Here is a 24,056-nt window from a genome sequence, read left to right on the forward strand (position 1 = left end):
CTCTCAGTGCTGGGGGAGGGGGGCTACGATTGATTGATCTATAGAATCTAAATAGTTATATACATCCTGCCGAAGATTCATAAAACTTTGGTGAACCCTCCGGGACGTCCCATTATCTCAGGCAGTGATTCAATTTTCAGTCGAATAGATATATTTTTGGATAGAGTTCTAGGTCCATTGGCTAGAAACACTGCTTCTTTTTTACAAGATACAAATGATTTCTTATGCAAGTTACAGGAGGTTCCAATGATTAATGAACCTATATTGTTGGTATCATTTGATGTGGTTTCATTATATACCTCAATTAAACACGAGAGGGGTCTTATCGCTGTAAGAAGGTAACTTGATTTTACAAACTTTAAGCCTGAAAGTATTGTTTTTTTCATGGAGTTATTGGAGATGGTACTTACTAATAACTATTTTATGTTTGGTGATGAGTATTACATGCAACGACGCGGGACCGCGATGGGTGCCAATATGGCACCCGCTTATGCAAATTTAATGATGGCCATGTTGGAGGAGGAGCTTGTCTATGTGGCTCCACTTTTCTCACTGGTGTTGAGATGGTGGTGCTACATAGACGACATGTTCCTCCTGTGGAAAGGCACTGAGCAAGAGTTGTTGAATTTTTTTGACTTTATCAATACTATTGACAGTGATATCAAGTTTTCATTGGTCTACTCCGCACAGGAAATCCAGTTTTTGGATGTTCTTGTTAGTTATAGGGAAGGTAGATTTTGTGCTACTCTATTCGAAACCGAAGGATAAAAACAACATTCTAAAATTTTAAAGTAATCATCCTAGAAAGATGGTAAACTCTCTTCCATTTAGTCAGTTTTTGCGAACTAAAAGAATTGTAAGTGATGATGATAATTTACAACAAAATCTTGAAAAAATGAGGATGAAATTTTTGGTCAGGGATTATCCGAAACATTTACTTGATAAGGGGTTTTAATATGGTAAATAGTCTTGAACGTGAATCTCTTTTAAAATCTAAGAGGAGGACAGATAAGGTGTCTAATAGAATACCAGTTATTACCACATTTTGTGAGGAGAGTGACTCTATCGCTAGAATAATTAGGAAACACTGGAGCATGTTGGGTAAATGCATACCGGAAGTCCCACAATTTCAGAATCCTCCATTGTTCTCGTATAAACGAGCAAGAAATTTGAAAGATAAATTGGTGAGAGCTGATGTGGGACCTCAAAAAGGTATGAAGCAAATAACATTAACGGGTAATAAAAGAACAGGATCCTACCCTTGCTTGAATTGTTTAAACTGTCCAAATTTGATTAAGGGGAGTTTTTTTCTACATCCAATTACAAATGAGAAATTTGTTATCAAACATTATTTGACATACGACTCGGAATACGTCATATATCTTCTATACTGTCCTTGTAAATTGAAGTATGTGGGGGAGACAACATGGGATTTGAAAACCCGTTTGAACCACCAGAGATATACTATACGCAAAAAGAGATTGGATTTGCCAGTCTCTAAACATTTTACTGAAGCCGGACACAATGAAAAACAATTACAATTTAGGATCATTGATCATGTGCCTCCCCTGAGGAGGGGAGGTGATCGGGTTAAAATGCTTAAGATTAAAGAATTACAATGGATAAGGAAATTAGACACATTACGTCCTAAAGGACTAAATTTTAATTTCAAAAATTGAATTGGCAGCTCTTTGATGTATCTCTGATGCCCCATTTGGATTTGAATCGTTGTGTGATATGGTATATGGCCTTTGATTTTGTGGAGTTTTAACTAATAGTGACGTTTTTATCTCTTATAGATCTTTGGAGAAAGTGAACTATATTATCTACAGGTTTCACCTCTACATCATCATGTGACAGTGTGATCTACACGTGTGATAATAATTTTTTTGCATGTCAATATATATTGTTGCTAATTTTTGGATCAACATTGAGTATCATATATATGAGTCTTTATTATACATTCTCTTTATAATGTATATAGCCAATACGGTTCATTCATTAAAGGGCTTGGTTGAAACTTGGTATGTGTGTATATATCTTGTAGATTGTGAGCCCTCGCGGGCAGGGTCCTCGCTCCTCCTGTACCAGTCGCTGTCACATTGTGTTCAAGATTATTGTAATTGTTCTTGTATTATACCCCTTTTTCACATGTAAAGCGCCATGGAATAAATGGCGCTATAATAATAAATAATAATAACATGGGAATGGATGCATGGGGCATGGTGGGTTGAGTAACTTGCCCCTAACCGGGTGAGAGGCTCCCCCTATTGCTCTGATATTGGGTTTACCAACCCCAGCTAATGGGGGGTGTTACCCGATAGTATCCTTATATGTCCCTATTATAAAAAAGAGAAAATATATAATATCGCACTATTACCTGTTTTTGGCCCTTTTTGTCCGTTATTGTTGCTATGTGCTAAGTATTTTTAGGTTTCAGACTTTAATTATTGCATAATACTTGATAACAGCCTAAATATATATGACTCTTGTGGGCATACCTTAACAAAAATGGTGCTGATGCAAACACATTTATATAGTTACTTGCACAATGGATAGTGGGTATATGTACCACATCAAAGATGGCGTCTATAGCACTTCCGCCCTTAGTACGTCATATCCGCCAGTCATGTCATTGGAGCATGCTCAGTGTCGATTTTCGGTATGCCACAGTTTGGTCTCCTCCCCCTTTCTAGCAGCAAACTTGACATGCGTTTTTTAACACTGGAGATGCCGCTTTTCGGCGTTGTTCACATGTTGATGCGGTGAGTCAATCCTGATTCTTTTGATTCCATACACCTGTATCTATTAAGTAATTTATTATAGATTGAGCTATATCATGTAAACAAACAATGTGTATGTATTTTCAGGAATCAAAAAAAGCTTTATATAATGTGATCTATGTATATGTACTGTATGTTTTTATGCACTTTTTAATGTAACAGTCCTTTAAATGGATGACCTGATATATACCTCACCTGTATACTCTGCACTTTGCTTGAAAAAGGCTGTATTCAGCCGAAACGTTGCCACAGCTCTTGCTGAGCTAATAAATCATCTATTTATGGAGTGCTGTTTCTACTATTTTTTCATACTTACACATATATATATATATATATCAGATGGGGCAATGCTGGCACTGTTGACAGTTGTGCCTATCAGGCAGGCATGGTGGCAGCCTGTACCCTGTGACCCCTGCAGGCCTGTACGCTGCACAGGTTACTAAAGAGATCGGTACTTGCTGTCAGGTGTCACAATGGAGCCGGTCATGTCAGGGATTGCTAGTTATGCAATTCCCTAGTACAGAGGGAATGTGACAGGAGTCGGTGCAGAGATGAAGGCAGGCGGCGGCAAAGGAGATGGGGGTGATCCGCTTGACATGTCCCGGGCCGGTAACGGTGAGGTCCTGGGCCGGTACAGGTGAGATCACGGCGCTGCGCCCGCCAGTGGCGCAGTGGGATTTGCACTCGGTCGCTATCCGCCCACTGCTGTGAGGCTCGGGCTCAGCTCAGCACCCAGAGCGGAGGCCGCAGCCTGCGCCTCTCCATGCTGCCTCCCTCTCTCCTTCCCTCCCCCGCTTGTTGTTGTGCAGTCGGAAATAAGACTCACCTGCCGGAGAAGCAGCAGCGGTGCCTGAGAGCAGAGGAGCGTCTTTCGGCCTCGAACAAAGTCTCGTAATTCTCTTTTTATAGGGGTTTATGAATGAGATGTCACTAAGGGGGAGAATGCCGGGCGGCCGGGGAGAGTCAGCCTGGGACTGAGCTTGTAACACCCCCCTCTCGCTGTTGCTTTTACGTCCAACAGCTGGTATATAAAAACATAGTAGGTATATACTAACATGCGTGTATTCAAATGCAACGCTGTATCAAAATTTCAAAGCAATCAGTGAAGAACGTTTGGAGATTTAAGATTTTGAACAAACGAACATTTACATTTTTATTTATGTAAATAGATTTGACTTATTTAGCATGTCCTGTTCACATCAGCCTCCCTCCTTTGTGGATGGATTTATTTTATTTTCCCTTATATATTTTGCATCATTTGATCTTATACATTTTTCATTTTGTTTTTAATAGTGATCTCTGGATTTTGCTCTGAACCAGTGGGTCTTCTTTCCCGTGGATCGCTTGAAAGAACCTTCACACCATGTTTAAACACATCCAAGCATTGACAGTTATATACTCTTGTGGATTGCGTCCTTTGTGCTCCCATTGTTTGTTTTGTCTTCAAATTTCATATTTACTGTGTGGTTCGAATTTTGTATACCATACTTACGCTATATCCATACGTGGAGGATGTGGTGCGCGTGCGTGGTGCGGCGCCTGGTGTCCTGTGTGTGCCCGGCTGTCTTCAGGCTGGTCTGCGCATGTCCGGGAGTCTTGAACTCCCGCACATGCGCGGTTGGCTTGATGGCCGGGGCGGGCTCTGGTGACGCAGTGTTTTGCACTGCGCATGCGCTGGTTACACATCCCCCCATCCAGCCATGAGTTCGGGCACATGGCGCACTTCCGGTCGCGGCTGGACATGTGACCGGATATATGGCATATTTAAACAGGCCCTATTGAATACGGTAATGTACCTGATGACGCAGTGTTTTTCACTGCGCATGCGCTGGTTACACATCCCCCCCATCCAGCCATGTGTTCGGCCGCTTGACACACTTCCGGTCGCGGCTGGACATGTCACCTGGCCCTTGAGAAAGCACATCAAACACACGTGAAATGCGAGTCGGGCTCTGGGCTACTGTCCTCCACCCACATCTCTCTAACTTGGTCTGCACCCCACTGGTAAGAATCTGACTTATTTTCCCTGGCCTTACTCTCTTTTTAGCTTCTGCTACCACTGGGCAGATAACCGTATACACCCTAAGTTACTATTAGAGTTCATCCTTATTTGTTTGGGATTACTGGCCACTGGGCAAATTTCAATATGTACCACTAGGCCACTTCTAGGGTGGACTCTACTCTATCCTATTAACGTATGCTATTTATTATGATGAGGTTGGGTGTTTATGCAGCAGGGTTAGACCTTACTCTGTCTGTCCTGTCATACCATGTTTTTTCTGTTATTATGATTAATAAATATTTGTATTTGAAATCACTATTTACTCTGTTTTCCTCCTATTATTCATTTCTATCTGATGGAGTTGTTGCTGTTTCGGGTGATTGACGATAACCATTTGGTGTGGTGGTTCACCCTTCTATTTTAGTATGTAGTTGACAATTCTATTATTTGTAATAGATACATATTGGCCTATTTTTACTAATTCTTGATTCCTTTACATATTTTTGTGGACTTACTACTATCTTGCCGCTACCACTAGTGATGAGCGATCATGCTCGTCACTACTCATTACTCGCCAGAGCATCATAGTGCTCGAGATGCTCGTTACTCGGCAAGTATTTTTTGAATGTTTGGGTGGGAGCTCGAGTCCCTGCCCCACATGTATGGCACATATTAGGTAGCCAATCAACATGCAGGGATTGCCTGACAGTCACTGTAATGCCACAGTCATATTAGTTGTGGTCATTACGGTGATTGGCTGGCCGCATAACGTCATCGGCTCTATATAAGACCTGGTGAGCCTATGATCGTCACAGTCCACCGGTCAAACAGGCAGAGTAGGGAGAGATGCTGCTGAATGAGGGAGAGAACTGGCAATTAAACAGTGATTACACACCACTATTATTAATTTCATCTACACTAACAGTCCTTGTAAGGGCTCATTCTGATAAATATAAATCCTGCTGATAGCACTAGTTAGGCAGGCAGAGTTTGTGGAGACCTAGCATAGTACAGAATAGGGTCCATTGCATGTTGTTTCTGCTTCTGTTACTCATATCCATAGCCCCAGATATCAGGGCTAATAATATTCTTTTTGCTCTTAATCCTGATAATTTTGGTGAAACACAATACAATTTTCGGCCTTATAAACTATGTAACACCATTTTTACTGCTCCCTTTGCTTGTTAACAGCCAGACTTGTTTGATTTTAATAGCATTGCTGTATTGTGCAAGCAGAGACACTTGTCCATCATCTCATGGGGTCATATATTACTGCAGTATTAATCCAGAATTTTTTTGGAAGCTGACAAATATTATACTCCATGTAAAGTGTGGCAGTTGTGCGTTGAAAACATACCTAGATTTGGCCGCTGACCAATAGCATCACTATACCGCCACTGCATAAAAACGTGGTCATCAAACGTGATCAAATATTACTGCGGTAATAATCCTGACATTTTTTGCAAGCTGCAAAATATTATACTCCATTTAAAGTCTGCCAGTTGTGCGTTCAAAACATATCCAGACTTGGTGGCTAACCAATAGCATCGCTATACCGGAACTATATAAAAAATTGGTCATCAGACATGATCAAATATTACTGCGGTTATAATCCAGACATTTTTTTCCATCTGGGAAGAAGCACTTGCGAAACGGCGACGTCAGGATACATTCTTCTCCACGTGGATCATCTCTATTCATGTAAGCACTTATGTCTTTTCATGGTATCATGTAAAGTCTCTCACTTATGGTTACTTCCATGTGACAATTAGCTCAATAGTTTCTATCCGGTCAAACAGTCTATAGATTACTTTTGCCTTTCTATTTACATACATATCCCCCTATTTGGTTTTCCGGGCGGCAGGGCTGTTAAGGGTTGAATTTATTCTGTGTCTATACAGGTAATTCTATAATGATAGATCGCTCTTTTGTCTGCACTGAAGCACTTTAATTTCCCCCATGGTTTATAAACCTGATTGTGGAGAATTACATATATCGTGGACAGATTTTGTTATTTTGGTTAAGACAAATACATCACCTACCACCCTCTTCTCTGGTCCTTACTTAATTGTTTGTTGCCTCGTTTATGTATGTGCCGTACTTGATTGAACAATATGTTCTTTTTTCTACTGTTATGAATTGTTGATCCACATGTGAAAATTTATCTTGGTTCTCTGCTTATTTTACGTATTTATTTTTTAAACGGTTGTTCAATAAAATGTATTTTTAATCTGGAGCATATATCTCTTTGTTTTCCCGGACCAGTACCAGAGCCTAGGGACGTGTTTGTTTCCATTTAAAATGGACAAGGCACATGGTAAGGGACGGGGAAGTGGACGTGATGCTGATGGTGCACGCAGAGGCCGAAGAGGTGGGCAAAATGAAACTGTGCCTGCTGAGGGAGCACAACAAACACCCACATCACCTACCTTCCTGTCCCACTTTTTAGGGGGCTGCGGAACACCACTCTTGAAGCCAGACAAGTGTGAAAAGGTTGTTGGTTGGATAGCAGATAATGCTTCCACAGTCAGCTTGCCATAACCACCACCCTGTCTTCCACACGGTCCAGTCTCAGTAGCCGTGAGTCCGGACCACATATTCCTCACCCTGATCTTCCTTCATCCCACCATGTCGAGTGACCAGAGACAAATGATCCCACACTAGGACACTATGAAGAGCTGTTCACATTTCCATTTATAGATTCTGGCCTCTTGCCCTGTCCGCTTCAAGCGGGGCATGAGGAGATCACATGTAGCGATGCCCAAATATCTGAGCAGCCACAGTCACACAAAGTCGACGGTGGGAAAGTGCAATTACTGTTGCAAGAGGTGGATGATCATGATGAGACACAATTGCCAGAAAATCAGGAGGAGGACCAGGATGAGTACGTGGAAGACAAGGTGGTGAACGATGAAGTCACGGACCCAACCTAGGAAGGTGACATGCATAGCGAGGACAGCAGCGCAGAGGAGGAGGAGCCGTAGCACAATAACAGGCAAGAAGAAGCAGTGGTGTGGCCACAGACACAAGGCGGGAAACAGTTCCCCAAAACACCAATAAGAGGGAAGTTGCCAGTCCAACTGCTAGGTCTTCCCGAGTCTGGCTCTTTTTTTAAGACTGTCCAGTTAACTAAAAAAAGGCTATTTGCAACATCTGCTATGCCAGCATCAGCAGGGGCAGCAAAACTACCAGCCTGACCATCACCAGCATGCTCAGGCACATGAGAGCAAAGAACCTGTCTAGTTGGGCCGAACACCAGGGTCCAGAAACAGTGTCTGCGGGTGACACCACTGCCTCTTCCCCTGTTGTGAGTGGAAGCCAATACCCTGTCCATGACGCAGGCGAAGATGCCTCCAACCCTGCACCTGTTGTTGCACATTTGCAACCACCACCACGTTCTTGTCCCAGCACAGCGTTCAATTGTCCCTACCCAAGCCCTTGGAACGTAAGCGCAAATACACAGCCAACCACCCACAGGCCACAATGCTAAACTGCCACATTTCTATACTGCTTACACTGGAAATGTTGCCTTTTATGCTTATGGAGATGGAAGCTTTACGCTACCTCATGGCGGCGGCAGTCCCTCGGTGCTCGGTCCCAAGCCGCCACTATTTCTCCCGATGTGCCATCCCTGCCTTACACAAGCACATGTCCCAGAACTTTACCCGTGCCCTCACAAATGCAGTTACTGGGAAGGTCCATCTAACCACGGACACATGGACAAGTGCTTGTGGCCAAGGACGGTACATTTCATTGACGGCACACTGGGTCAATATATTGGAAGCCAAGACCCAGTCAGACCCTGGGACAGAACACGTCTTCCCAACAAGGAGGATTGCGGGCCCTGGGTCAGTCAGGGTTGCCCCCACATTCTACAGCTCCTGCACCTCCTCCTCCTTCTCTTATTCAGCCTCCATCTCCAAAACGACATCAGTCGCAAGATGGAAGAACTGCCTCAGCCAAGCGGTAATAGACTCAGCTGAAGCTAATCTGCTTAGGTGACAAACCGCACACCGCTGCAGAGTTGTTGAAAGCTGTAACAGAGCAGGCAGATCTGTGGATCTCACCGCTGAACCTACATCCAGGCATGGTCGTGTGTGACAATGGTCAGAACCTTATGGCGGCTCTGAAGCTTGGCAACCTTGCACACGTACCATGCCTGGCCCATGAGCTCAACTTAGTGGTTCAGCGGTTTCTCAAAAACTACCCTGATTTGCCTGAGCTGCTTGTGAAGGTATGCCGCGTGTGTGCCCATTTCAGAAAGTCAGCTACAGCTTCCATCGTCCTGGCAGTACTTCAGCAGCGTTTGCAGATTCCAGATTGGTTTGCAATGTCAAGCGCATTGGAACTCAATGTTGCATATATTGGGAAGGATTTGTGAGCAGCAGAGGGCAGTTGTTGAGTACCAGCTTCAACACGCACATCGATATTCCGATCAGCCTTCGCACATAAAAGCTGATGAGTGGGCATGGATGTCTGACATCTGTGCCATTCTCCAAAACTTTGAGGACTCGACCAAGATGGTGAGCGGTGCCATAATTAGCGTCACCATCCCGCTTCGCTGCCTACTGAAACTCTCGCTGCTCACAATTAAAGAGGAGGCTTTGCAGACGGAGAATGAAGAGTTGGAGCAAGGAACTGTACAGGGTGATACTACACAGCCCAGTCTCATCTCATCTCAACGCGGATAGGGTGATAATGAGGAGGAGGAGCCAGAACAGGAGCTGGTTTCCTGTACTACAGATGGTACCATCCACACCACATTCATACCGTCTGTTCAACGGGGATGGCCTGAAGAGGGGGAGGATGAGGAGGAGGACCAGGAGGAGAATGAGAAGAACATGGACAGTCATCCTCTTGGTGGGGACAGGGAAGTCTTGGCTGTTGTCAGTCTGGCACACATGGCTGAGTTTATGTTCCGCTGCCTTTCCCGTGACCCACGCGTTGTACGCATTTTGGGCAACAGTAATTACTGGTTGGTCACACTTCTAGACCCACGCTACAAGGAGAACTTTCTATCTCTCCTCCCCGTTGCAGAGAGGTCTAATAAAATGTTGCAGTACCAGAAGGCCCTTGTTGAAGAATTATTAAAAAAAATTCCCATCTGACAACGCTTGTGGCAGAGGTCAGTTTCTTGGACAACCAAGTAGTACCGGCAAGGGAGGCACAAACCAGATGCAGCAGGGGCTGGGGAACACTGTCAAAGGCCTGGGACAGTTTTCTCAGACCCTCCCAGCACCCAGAACCTAATGCGTGGGGTACTCTGACAAGGATGGAATAGTTTTGGAACATGCTGAAGGAGTACCTTAGCGACTGTACCAGCGTCCTCCGTAATTCCTCTGTCCCTTACAACTATTGGGTATCCAAGCTGGACACGTGGCATGAACTCTACTGTATCTCTACGCCTTGGAGGTTCTGGCCTGCCCTACCGCTAGCGTTTTGTCAGCATCCACCTGTCAACTGAAAATGATAACAGGCTGACTCTTATTAACCCTAGAACGCATGACTATAAAAATCTACTTTTTCACATACCTGGGGACTTTTAGGCCCGTGTGCAAATAACATGGAATAACTCAAACAAAAATGACAAACAACTATATACCTGAGGAATACATAGAGTTTCAAAATTCTAACTAAAGTAATCTTGCAGAAAATAGAAAACAATTAACAGGGCGGGCCTGCGAGGCCCTAGGTATGCGTTCTAGGGTTAAAATGAACAAGGGCTGGATTGGGTCAGCCTTCTCATCACCACCGGATGATAGCAGCAGAACATAAACTCAAATCCAGTGTTTTTTTTTGGGGGGTAGGCGTCTATTCCCATGCACCCCTTCACACCCAGACATGGTATACGCTTCAGGATTTCGTCTATTTTATGTCATCCTCCTCCTTCTCCTTATCCTCCACCACCATATCACCAAGGTGACCATTATGCTACACTCACAAAAAAATTCTTAAAGGGTGTTTATGATGCCCGTAGGAACTATTTTTAGAGGCCTACCGGTAAATGCATTTCAGCCCATAAGTGCATGGGCATTACCAGTCTAGGAGACCCACTCCTTAATAATGAGGAAAAAAATTTTGACTGAGGCCCTCCACTACATCTCTTCAAAGGAGTATTGGAGTGCGTCCTCATTTTTGTCAACCCTTGAACTTATTTCATACCCAATAACTATATAGGAGACCCACGCCTTAATAATTTTTAAAACAGCTTTTCTGAGGCCCTTCACTATTTCTCTTCAAATTGGTATTGAAGTGCGTCTTAATTTTTGCTAGCCTTTGCACTTACTGTATACGCAAAAACAGAATAGGAGACCCACTCCTTAATTTTTAAAACTATTTTTCTGAGGCCTTTCACTACCGTCTCTTTAAATTGGTATTGGAGTGGGTCCTAATTTTTCACAGCCCTTGCACTTACTGCATACGCAATAACAGTATAGGAGACCCACTTCCTAATAATTGGAAGGCCAATTCAAATTGATCCTATATTTTACAATATTAACTCGCTTATCTGAAATTCATGTACGAGTGAGCTATTGCAGTATGGATTGCGCATTACACGGATCCAGCCAGGAATTATTGCCTTATATCCCTTGCTGCTACAACCCAAAAAAAAAAAAGAAAAAAAAGTCTATTCTATTCCCTATTAATACCGCTTTTAGCAGCATTTAGAATAGGGACAGGTGCTAGGTATCATAATCTGGAAATTAGTGTTCATTCTGGTTGCATACATCTCTGTAACAGTCCATAACTTGATTGCTTTTTTCAAAAAATCATTCACAGATTCATATTTTTTAACATAGTCTGTACTCAGAAATTCATCAAAGCAGGCAGGGTTGCTTGCATTCCTTCATAGTTTGGTGCTGCCACGTACCCCCCAAAAAAACCTTTGGGGCCGGTTAAAATCTATTTTTTATTCTACAATATTCCCTCTCTTATCTGCAATTCATGTACGAATGAGCTATCACACTATGGATAGCGTATTACATGCAATGCAGACAGGGATTATTGCCTTATACTCTTGCTGCTGCAAGCAAACAAAAAAAAATTATATTCCCTATTAATAAAGCTGTAAGCTGCATTTAAAATAGGGATAGGTACTAGGTATTATCAGCTGGAAATGAGTGTTCATTCTGGTCACATACGTATCTTCCACAGTGCATAACTTGATTGATTTTTTCTATGCACTCATTGACCGACTCATAATTTTTAACGGTGATCCGTAATTAGAAATTCATCAAAGCAGGCAGGGTTGCTTGTGTTCCTCCACAATTTGGTGCTGCAACGTACCAAAATCTAATCTTCGGAACAGGTTAAAATCTATTTTTAATTTTACAGTATTCCCTCTCTTATCTGCAATTCGTGCACGGGTGAGCTATGGCACTATGGATAGCGTATTACACAAATCCAGCCCGGGATTATTGCCTTATGCTTTTGCAAATAAAAATCTATTTTATTCTCTATTCATTCAGCTGTTAGCTGCATTTAGAATAGCGACAGGTGCTAGGTGGTAACATCTGCTGGAAATGACTGTTCATTCTTGTTGCATACATCTCTTCCACAGCCCATAACTAGATTGATTCTTCCATACACTCATTGACTAATGTATAATTTTTACGGTGATCTGTACTCAGAAATTAAAGTTGACAGAAATTCATCGAAGTCGGCAGAAATGTTCCAAATTTGACAAAAATTAATCAAACTTAACAAAATTTACTGATTTAATGTGTCCATTTGCAGTTTCTCTGTAGCTTTGGTATGTAAGAGGTAGTAGGAGACTTGACACTACTGGAGCTGGAATTACCACTTCAGAACTCTCAGTGTTTTGTTTCCATCCATTTCTGGGTGCTTCTTGAAGTATTGTCACGGGTGTGTCAGATGTGACAGTCGCCCTGCAGTTGGTTGCAGAAGATCTCTTCGTTTGGCATTGCAGACATCTTCCAAGATCTGTCTCTTGCTAGGACCCAGCGGCTACGTCCCTTCTGCTCTGATTGACACCCTAGTCTGGGTGTATAAATGGTTTCACTTTGCAGCAGGGAGGCGTCAGTGATACTCACATGTTTCCTTGTGAATGCTTAGAGCTCTTATACTGCTAACTTCCTCTGTGGTACTAGGAAGACATTGGAGTTATCTCTCTGAAGTTGGCTAAAGCTAAGCTACTTTCCCTTGTTTGTCTCCCTTGTTGTCTTTAGTGGTTAGTGAGGATCGACTAGTGCTCATACCCCCCTTCCCTATCCAGGGCTTGGCGCTAGGGAAATTTGTGTTGCACTTAGTCTTTCCCACACCTTGCGTGACAAGTATGTTTGGGTCATTGTCCTGCTGGAAGACCCATTGACCTAAGATGCAAACCCAGCTTTCTGACACTGGGCACTACAGTGCAACCCAAAATCCATTGGAACTCTTCACATTTCATGATGCCCTGCACACAGTCAAGGCAACCTGTGCTAAAGGCAGCAATACAACCCCTGAATATCTTTGAACCTCCACAATATTTGACTAAGTACTGTGTTCTTTTATTTGCAGGCCTCATTCCATTTACAGTAAACAGTTGAACAATGTGCTTTACCAAAAAGCTCTATCTTGGTCTCATCTGTCCCCAAGACGCCTGCTGGCTCTCTAAAAGTAGTGGAGGCCGCCTGCTGACATTCTATAAATTGTGAGGGCCGCCTGCTGGACATCCAAATTTCAAACTTTACAGAATATATACGAAAAAGAAAATTTGACCACTTCAGAGGGATGAAATATTGCAGTAGCTATATACAGCTATGCAAAGCATAGCTTGCTGATGGCCCTCTAACAATAGTGAGGGCCCACTGCTGGCCCTCTAACAATAGTAAAGGCCGCCTGACAGCCTTATAAAAATAGGCTTTGTGACTTTCACAGTCCCTCCTTCATAAATGAAACAGGATGTGTCTGATCATGTCTCACACACCACATGGCCAGATAAAGTATTAAAATGTTAAAATTACATTTAATGTATTTTTCGCCATGCAAAGCAAAGTGCAAAAATACTACGTGTGCACATAGCCTAAGGTGTGGAGGAGCATTTTTGTTTTTGGTTTTTTATTTTGCCTTATATGCAAGTCATTACCCTAGAAAGAATTATTCTTAACATTTTTTCCAGGAAAATCCATTTTTGCTTCATTTTTGTATGTTTTATTGTCAGTCCGTAAAAGTGACGTAATACTCTGACAACATTGTTCACAGCAGTGACCTTGGAGTCAGAGATGCTTCCAGAGGTCTTCCCCATGCTGTTCAAGTGTCATTTCAGAACAGTTTCCATCGATTTGACCAGCTTTTAGGGCCCCTCCAGACCTCCAGGGGAGGGGAGGAAGCCGGACAAATACTTGGTGTTTCCCATTGACTTACATTGTACTCGTTACTCGGGTTGAGCACCAGAGCATTATGATTTGCTCGACCCAAGCAACGAGCATTATGATTTCCTTGAGCCGAGTAACGAGTACCCGAGCATTTTAGTGCTCGCTCATCACTAGCTACCACCATTACATACCCATTACAATTGTGTTATGTATTTAATCTCCTTTGGGGTTTTCTGTTGTTACGGTTTGGGCACATGTCAAATTATGGACAAACCTAGGTTGCTACTGCATGGCATATTGGCTTTTTAAATGGTTTTAACTTTGTGCTTTGATTTGTCCTTGTACTATAATAATGATTACTCTGTTATTTGGTGATCCCAGTATTTTTGCATATTTCGGTTTTGTGCAGAGTTGGTTCTCTTGAGTTTGTGTTTGCCTGATCTTGACCTAATAAGTAGACCCCTCAGAATTCTCTTTTCTATTGGGTTTTTAGATTGCGAAGGGTTCCTTAAGAAAAAAAATGTTATGGGTCTCGGAAAATGGCGAAACAAAGCAAAAAATATTTTTACAAGAGTCTGAATTTTTTTCATCACTTTAAATAGAAAGGACTCGATGCATGTTTGGTATTGATGTAATTGGTTTGACCTGGACATTCATGATTCTAAGGAATACTGTAAAAACAAGACCCAAAAAACAATGGTGGAATTGCATTTTTATCACCATTTGTCAGGTAAATATTAATGTCAGGAAAATGTTCTTCCATATTTGCCTGACATAGATATTCACCCCCCTCCCTTATTCCTCTCACCACCTGTCAGTACCAAGCTGCCCCCTTTTGCTCAGCACAAAAGCCCCAATTAACACATGCCTGAGAAATAGCTTACATAAACAAATGCCAGCCAAGGAGTGTTATAACTTCGTTAGGAAGCAAGCATCTTGTCCCTGAAAGGGAAAAACGCAGGCTTGCACTAATTTGCGTGTAACCGTGAAGCTGCTTCCCGAGCCTCAAAGGAAAATTTGCAGACATGCTGACTCCGAAACGAAATATGAAATATTGTAAGGTCCATGCGTCCGACAATAACGGGACCTATATCTTTAGAGATAGAATCAACTAGGGAATGAGAGATATTTTTCTGGCACTGAAAAATGCTACCTAGAGCTGTAGCGCAAAAATACCAGAATAGCAGACTGCAGCTATGCGATGTGTGGTCTCTAAGTGAACATAAAATCATAAGGGAAAAAATGGCATAGTTTGCAAGCTTCTGCCATCGACGAGCAATCAGTTATCACAGAAGTTAGCGTTTTTAATAAAAATGTACAGGCTGGAGACCGGCCCACATGATGTCACCACAGGGGGTGCGTGGCCAGATCTCCACTTAGGTATAAGAGAACCCATGGAGAATACAGGAGCACTCATTGCAGGGGGGGGGGGGTATAAGGATTATAAGCAACGGGTCCTGTTCGAAAAAAGCATAATCAAACTGGGGAGCCCCTCCTCCACCTATATTGAATAGTTTCAGCGATTCTATAGTGTAAGTTCTTCTTTTATCCAGTTTATTTTATGTAACTGCGTATGTATTTTTAATGTCTCCTTTGCAACATTCTTGTATATATTTTTCCTAAACACTGCCTCCCTTTTGGATTAAATATAAAATTTAATAGTTCTGTTTCTTTTGTCCTGTAATCGTTCTCTTCCCCCAAGCCATATACACTACCAAAACGCAGGCGTCCGGCCAGGCCTGTATTATATTTCAAACTCGGCCGGTGGTGGCAGAGAATAACAATTGGGCTATCGTGAAGCTGACAGTGACCGTACGGAGGGCGTAAACACTGATTCCACGTGTTGGAATCCTGAGATGTGACGCCATACGCTCACTGGTCGCTTACCGATAGCTACGCAGCGAGTAGTATGGATCGTGTGCTCGCAACTCCAGACGAAATACTGACAGCATAATGGTACGGTGAGATATCGCGTGATTTCCCCGGTGTCATCGTGCTGTGGTGATCCCTGACACCATTTCATAGTAATGTAGATTGAAAAAAGACCCCGGTCCATCAATTTCAGCCTTGCTCCCCCAATCGTACTTTTTGTCACTAAATTATCTATAACCCACAATGTTATGTGTATCGAGGAAATCATCCAGCCCTTGTATAAAGCTGTTATAGCGTCGGACATTACTAGCTCTTGTCGTCAGCATTCCATATTCTGACTGATCTAACTGTAAATAACCCTTTCCTGTTTAGCTGCCGGAATTGCCTTTCTTCTACCCGTAATGAGTGCCCCCTGAACCTTAGTATGCCAATAAAAACTCCAACTTGTTCCGCATAAAACAAGCCCTCATACGTGTCTGTCGTCAGAAAAATGAAGTTATGGCACCTTAAGAAGGTGAGGAAAAAACTACAGTGCAAAATCAGAAAATTCCCTGGTCCTTAAATGGATTATCTGTAATTTTATGTCATGATTTTTCCTATTTGTTTTCAGATATTATTGGTTGCCTATAATGTATTTTTGTACCTTTTGATTATGAATCTTTGAACCAGGAGCTTATTATTTATAAGAATTAAACTGATTACATAAAAATATGTATGTGAATTTATTATAGTTTTATTTTGGAACTGATCTGTGTAATTATACAGTATATGCCGTGTTTGATGTGAAGATAAATTTATCTTACAAAAATAGCTAATAGCCAGAGGATGGGGGAAAAAAATCAGCTAAGGTGTGTATCCCCTAAAACTTTACTTTTATTTAAACAATTAAAATAGAAACTCACAAAACAAAGACAATAACCAATGTGCAATTAGTTAAAAGGCATGCTCCACGATGACTGATAAACAGTGATGGGCGAGTGTGCTCGGCACAGCTCGATACTCGAGTATCACGTGGCGCTCGGATCACAGTAAATGAATTATATGAGCCGTGCGCTGAGAGAATTTTTCCGTCCTCTGGAAAAATGCTTGCGCTTGCCATTCACTTCCATTATGATCGTTACTTGAGTCGAGGACGTCCGAGCCTCCGAAGTGCTCTGAGTACTGAGCATTTCACTGTCTGATCAACGCTACCAATAAATAATATGAGTTAGAGGATAGCGAACAGTTATCTTGGCTAAGTGCCCTGCATGTACCCCCATTGCCAATGCGGCCTGACCGTGGAGATTCGCATCCTAGATCATAGACACAACTGGAGCCTCCACTCAACATAGTCTGTCCCTAAGAATGCCCTGACATAGGTGAGCACCTAAAATGATGAATACAAGGATAGAGATAAGGAAAGGGCTAGCTTTGTGCAGTATTACATAACAGCAATAAGGGTCCCTACAGCACCCTATAATACTACTGCCTGACCGTGGGGGTTGGCACCCTAAAAAGAATTACATAGAATACTGATTAGGATAATGGACAAAATTCACACTAGTGGTCACCACTGATACAAATAGCTAGTATAGATTGGAAAGGGTATAAAGAAAGAAAAAGATGTGTGAATAAAATTTAGCTTTTATTAATATAATTAAAAAAACTCTTGTTTAATAAAAATTATTTATAAATGAATATTCATACATCAAATGATGTATATAGGGCTACTGCTGTGTAATTTTAAGCAGTTCTAGCCCACAAGTTACTTATTTTAAATGTGAGGAAACAAAAATAAATTATCCACAGCCGATGCCCCTATAATTGTTGGCTGGGTATTATAAGTTGTGTGTCCCAAGTATCCCAACCCTCTATGTCAAATAATTTTATTATTATAAATTCCATATATAAGATGCCGTAAAAATGTGAGGGATAATAATTAATTCTCCACTAGTGAGCCTCTTGTGGCTTCTTATATTCTATGCACTGTTAGTGAGTTATTAACAGTATTGATGGGGAGATAAAATATTATGCTGGTGAGATCTCACTGCTATAGATGACATTAAAGAAACAGCTATATGGCTGAACTTACATCTATGAGCCAGGCACTAAGGGCCCTTAGAAAAAGCCGGTAATCACGGCGAAACGCGCGTCAGGGACGTTTATTCTTATATTCTAAATGTGGTGACACACTCCAAGATCCATACACCACTCTTTGTCATGCTATGTGCCGTCGTTATCTCACTCTAATTCTTACTCTGCCGGCTTAATATATAAAGCGGCATTGACTGCGTGCAGATCATCTGCACGTGACTTGAATGAGAACGCTGTAGGGGAGATAAGGTGCTTTGATCTCCACGTGCTCTAGCTAATGATACACACTGGCAGCTAACTGCATGTTTGATCTCTGCAATAAATTACAGTGACTGCAAGCAGACCACTCGCACACAGTTAGAATGTATATGCTGTGGGAGAAAATGAGCACTCTTATCTTTATGGGTATGATTTGGTAGATCAGCGGTATTAACCGCATATATTACCCACATTAGATTAGTGCCTGGCTCATAGATGTAAGTTCAGCCATATAGCTGTTTCTTTAATGTCATCTATAGCAGTGAGATCGCACCAGCATAATATTTTATCTCCCCATCAATACTGTTAATAACTCACTAACAGTGCAGAGATTATAAGAAGCCACAAGAGGCTCACTAGTGGAGAATTGCCGTCTTTTAAGGCCAAAAATGGCACCAAAAGATCAAGTAGGGGAAATTGCAGACGGCGGCAGCGGTGGCGATCATCCTAGACCCTGAAGGATCCTGATCTAAAGGATTCATATAGAAGAACCATGTTTTTTTGTGGCACAATTGTGGAGAACATCTGAAGTCATTGATTCTGTGCAATCTCTGTGTTCACTGTTCACGTTTCCCGCTAGATATCTCAGCGAGCGAAGTCCCCAGGTTATTCCAGGAGACCCCATCTATGCAGAGTGGTCCTAAACAAATTGTATTTAACCCTGAGGGCACAGCTCACGTTTCTGTTTCCCCCTCGTCTCTAGATGGCAGGGTATGCCGCCTCTCCCAGCACTCTCCTATCTTTAGGTGCTGCTTGAAACCCCCCGTACTGTTTTTTTTCCCCCTAATTTTAATGATTAGTAACAATTCTGTCCTGAGGTTCTCTGATGGTGGTTGTGGCACTTTGTGTGTTCTGGTTGTTAGAGGAGTTTCCTGCCTCTGGTTTTTCACTCTCTTCAGCCCTATGGAGGTCACTGATGACGTCAGAGCCCTGACATTGAGACCACTAGATATTACAGGCGACTTTCTGCCGGCGCCCGTCAGCCGCAGCGCCCCCTTCAGCCGGCAGCGCGTTACTGCCTCGTGTCCCCGGGAGCCGGATCTATCTGTCCCTATATCAGCGCCATATGTGCAGTAACAATCTGTGGTGCCGCCCGCACCCGGCTATGATAGTCTGCCATCACCACACGGTGACAATATGGCGGCTTCTGTGTGAGGTCTGTGCGGTCTCCACACAGTGTATAACCCCCCGGGGGGGGGGGGGGGTTATACACATGACGCCCTCATATCACATGACGCTCTTCACAGGTCCTTCACCACCACTTAACCAATAACAGCTAAGCACAGCCCCTTTATGTCACGTGAGCTTCATCACAGGTCCTTCACCAACACTAAACGTATCAAAGCTGAGCCCCGCCCCCTTCTGCCCTGATCACATGATATTTACATGTTCACATGTCCTTCACTTCTCTCCTGAGCTCCGCCCCTGATCACATGGCGGTGACGTCACCACAGGTCCTCCCGCTCTCAGTGCAGCAGCTCCGTCCTGGTTGTGCGCAGCTCTTGCTCTCTGGTATCAGCCAGCAGCAGGTTTCCGCTTCCCGCCATTCCGGTGAGATTACAGGGAGGGTTTGTGGTGAATCTGTGAGAGGAGAGTGTGGGGTGAGATCAGAGCTGTTCCTGTGGAGGCTCCTGCTCCATGTGACTGCGGCTCCTCAGTGTTGTATGGGGGATGTGCAGCGGCTCCTCCTCACCTCACCGCCCCCGCTGGAGGTGGAGTTACCACGGTGACCGCCCCCACTGGAGGTGGAGTTACCACGGTGACCGCCCCCGCTGGAGGTGGAGTTACCACGGTGACCGTCCCCCGCTGGAGGTGGAGTTACCACGGTGACCGTCCCCCGCTGGAGGTGGAGTTACCACGGTGACCGTCCCCCGCTGGAGGTGGAGTTACCACGGTGACCGTCCCCCGCTGGAGGTGGAGTTACCACGGTGACCGTCCCCCGCTGGAGATGCAGTTACCACGATGACCGTCCCCCGCTGGAGGTGGAGTTACCCCGGTGACCGACCCCCGCTGGCGGTGTAGTTACCGCGGTGACCGACCCCCGCTGGCGGTGTAGTTACCGCGGTGACCGTGCCCTGCTGATGAGCAGTCACATCGGTGGAGACGGCTGTACTGGAGATATCAGACATGGCAGACAGCTGTACCAGGGGTCACCGGGGATTTAAGACACGGAGGACACGGGAGACTGTACCGGGGATATCAGACACGGAGGACACGGGAGACGGCTGTACCGGGGGTCACCGGGGATATAACACACGGAGGACACGGGAGACGGCTGTACCGGGGGTCACCGGGGATATAAGACGCGGAGGAGATGGCTGTACCGGGGGTCACCGGGGATATCAGACACTGAGGACACAGGAGACTGCTGTACCGGGGGTCACCGGGGATATCAGACACAGGAGACTGCTGTACCGGGGGTCACCGGGGATATCAGACACGGGAGACGGCTGTACCGGGGGTCACCGGGGATATCAGACACGGGAGACTGCTTTACTGGGGTCACCAGGGATATAAGACACAGAGGAGACGGCTGTACCGGGGGTCACCGGGGATATCAGACACTGTGGACACGGGAGACTGCTGAACCGGGGGTCACTGGGGATATCAGACACAGAGGACACGGCAGGCGGCTGTACCGGGGGTCACCAGGGATATAAGACACGGAGGACATGGGAGACGGCAGTACTGGGGGGTCACCAGGGATATAAGACACGGAGGAGACGGCTGTACCGGGGGTCACCGGGGATATCAGACACGGAGGACACAGAAGACGGCTGTACCGGGGGTCACCGGGGATATTGGACACTGTGTAGCCACTAATCGCTTGTGGTCTGAGTGTTAGGACTGTGGGTAATTCCAAGAACAGTGCGCTCGCTTATATGGATGCTGTCAGCACAGAATTCCTGTTTGAACCCAGCATGAACGCTCCATGCTCCTTAGTTTCTGTTCATCTCCACACCACGCCTTCTCTTCTTTGATTGACAGCTCTGGCTTTATAAGGGCAGAGATAGAGGGAAAACAAGCAGATGGGAGGGTGCACTGAACTATTTCCTGCCACGATGCACCAAGCTCTTGTGATTGGTTTGTACAGTCATTCTGCGCTGACGGACGGCCAGGCGTTGTACTCTGCTATTTCCGGCCATGACATTCACAATAAATGGAGCATTGGAGTGGAACCTGCTCACCTTCGCTCCACCCAGGACAGGACTCTCCATGTTCTCTAGATTGCTGGTTGTCCTATTTTGTGATCCGCAGTGGTCAGTAAATTATCCTCCAGTATTTGGATCTGTGGGGAGAACTTGACAGTTTTTGTTTTGGGAATTGCCAATTAAAAAAAATTTAAACATTACTCCCTGGTCCTCGTCTGTCCCACAGTGCTGCCCCGCTCCGGGCTTCAGTCTGACTTCGTCTTCTGATATCTGCGGCGCCTCCGTCACTGACTAGACCTCACAACATCATGACATGTGAAGCCTGAACTACAGCTGGGCATCATGGAGGGACAGATCAGAGATGTGGCAGGGGGAGTGAGTGAGTCTGGATGTTTTGTTAACTTCTTCCCGAACCTTTATAAACCAGCAAAGTGACGGCTAACTGAATAGCTAAAAAATATAAGTGAACTCTGGTTTGAGTGATGGCGGTGTCATTGTTGTCAGGTTCCTATAAGGTGTCAGGACGTCACTGTCTATCTCTCCATGGAGGAGTGGGAGTATCTAGAAGGACACCAGGATCGGTACAAGGAGGTGATGATGGAGGAGCTCCGGCCTTTTACATCACCAGGTGAGAAGCGACACCGACATATATATAATTGAGGCAGAGGCCATTACCTGGAGCCTCCGTATTTCCATGCCTCGGGCTCAGGAGCTGATCTGCATCTTCAGTGGTGGGAATCAGCCTTCACACGTAGATGACCTCCTGCTGTAAATTTAGGGTCAGAGCCTCCTCCGATCCCGTCATTTTACCCATTCGATGCTGCGAAATAAAGTATCCCTGCTGATAAAGGGGGATGTCCGCTTGCTTCTTTCCATTATTACCTCCCACACTTCTCTTCAGCTTTGTAAGGCTCTCACTAGTGATGAGCGAGCATGTTCTGTAATTGTCTCCTTCTTGGTCTCTGCCTTTCTTCAGCTCACAGCCCCGCCTCGTTGACAGGAAATCATTGAAGGTGTCAGGTTGAGCGTACAAGCCCTATGTCTGCATACACAGAGCGAGCAGCCGCGGCTTCTTCTGCAGCTCAGCTCTACACTGCAGGAGCGATTAAGCTCCTGTGTCTGTATGAGCCGGCTGGTGGTGAGAGCAGTCACATCCGTTACCACTGATGTGACTGCTCTCCAAATCATCCGGATCGTCGTGGGACAGTGTGGATTATCTTCACGTCGGACAGGGGAGGGATGTGGTTGTTTATTATTTTTCTTCTTTTTCAGAGGACATGGGCATCGTTGGATTAGGCTTAAGGTGAATATAACTGAGTTTTTTATTTCAAATAAAGAAGTCTGTGTAATTATTTCAGTTAAAGTACTTTTTTCTGGCTGTGTTTTTTATTTGCAATCTAACTATGGGGGCGTCTTCTAGTAAGTGGGTTTGATGTCAGCGGCCATAAAACAACTGACATTAACCCCAAAACCATTACCCCACTTGCCACTGCATCAGGGCAAGTGGGAAGAGCCGGGCAAAGCACCAAATGATGTTCCTTTTCTGGGGCGACTGTGGGCTACTATTTTTAGGCTGGGGGGGTGCAATATCTATGGCCCCTTCCCAGACTGAGAATACCAGCCCCCAGCTGTGTGCATTAGCTTGGCTGGTTGTCAAAAATAGGGGGGGGGGGCCCCTCCTAGTTTTTTTTTTTAAATTATATATTTAAATAATTAAAAAATACGGCGTGGGGTCCCCTCTATTCTTTATAACCAGCCAAGCTAATGCAGACAGCTGGGGGCTGCAGTTGTCAGTTTTTCCTGCACTGGTTAATAAAAATAGATGTGACCCCACTTTATTTATTTCACAGGTGTCGGCTGATGAATACTCCAATCAGCGGCGCCTGATCTCGCTGCAATCAGCGACAGCCGGCGTAGTAAGATGAGAGTAGTACTCTCTCATCAGCTGACACTTGTGACCGGTGGTAACCTTTTTAGTTGCTAGCTCACATGTAGACATCTGACAGCGTGGGAACCACAACGCTCTTACCGGTGGTAATGATCTTACCGCCGATTAGAGCCCGTGTTTGCCGCGCTGTCAGGCACATGACCGCATGGCAAACAACAAATGTTCGGGCCCCCCATTCATCTGAATGGGGCCCTGAGTTCAGGTACCGTTCTGTTACCTGAATCAAACTTTTTTTTTTTTAGATGTTCTGCCGAACCCACCGGACCCGAACATCCACGAATTCGCCCATCGCTACTGCTGGATACTGATTGTTACTAAGCAAATGGAAAATATATTGAAGAAACGACTATAGTGACTAATGGCCACCTGCTTCTGACTCATCAGCTTTATCAGAGAAATAACTTTTCTTCGTCCTCTGCCGTCCAGTCTGTATTTTTCCTGCAGTTTTCTCTGGTGAAGCCCCTCAGACTATCTGGTAAATGATTGTCCAGAGAAGAAAAGATGACGCTGCCATCAGTCCTGCGTCTGCCGACAGGAAAGCCTCCTGAGACTATTCATGTGCAGGGGATCGCTCACAATGTGTGGGGGCTTCTCATCCATGGAGGGGGTCATTCACAATGTGTGGGGGCTTCTCATCCATGGAGGGGGTCA

General features: G+C 44.5%; 1 protein-coding gene across 2 annotated transcripts in view; it reads left to right on the forward strand.

Moving 5' to 3' along the window:
- The first annotated feature begins 19,725 nt into the window (after positions 1-19,725).
- LOC141272353 (uncharacterized) overlaps positions 19,726-24,056 on the forward strand; it is a 34,827-nt gene continuing 30,496 nt past the window's right edge. The window contains exons 1-2 of one of the 2 annotated variants that reach the window (XM_073682984.1): positions 19,727-19,856; positions 21,962-22,085. In XM_073682984.1, the coding sequence (XP_073539085.1) occupies positions 22,001-22,085 (85 nt within the window). In that variant the 5' untranslated portion in view covers positions 19,727-19,856; positions 21,962-22,000. Of the gene's footprint in view, positions 19,857-21,961; positions 22,086-24,056 lie in introns of both variants that reach the window. The other variant, XM_073682973.1, reaches the window with a different exon arrangement.

The sequence above is a fragment of the Phyllobates terribilis genome, unplaced genomic scaffold (assembly GCF_046119375.1).
Source record: "Phyllobates terribilis strain yellow unplaced genomic scaffold, ASM4611937v1 Scaffold_1__5_contigs__length_1240528914, whole genome shotgun sequence".
In the NCBI taxonomy this organism is placed as follows: domain Eukaryota; kingdom Metazoa; phylum Chordata; class Amphibia; order Anura; family Dendrobatidae; genus Phyllobates; species Phyllobates terribilis.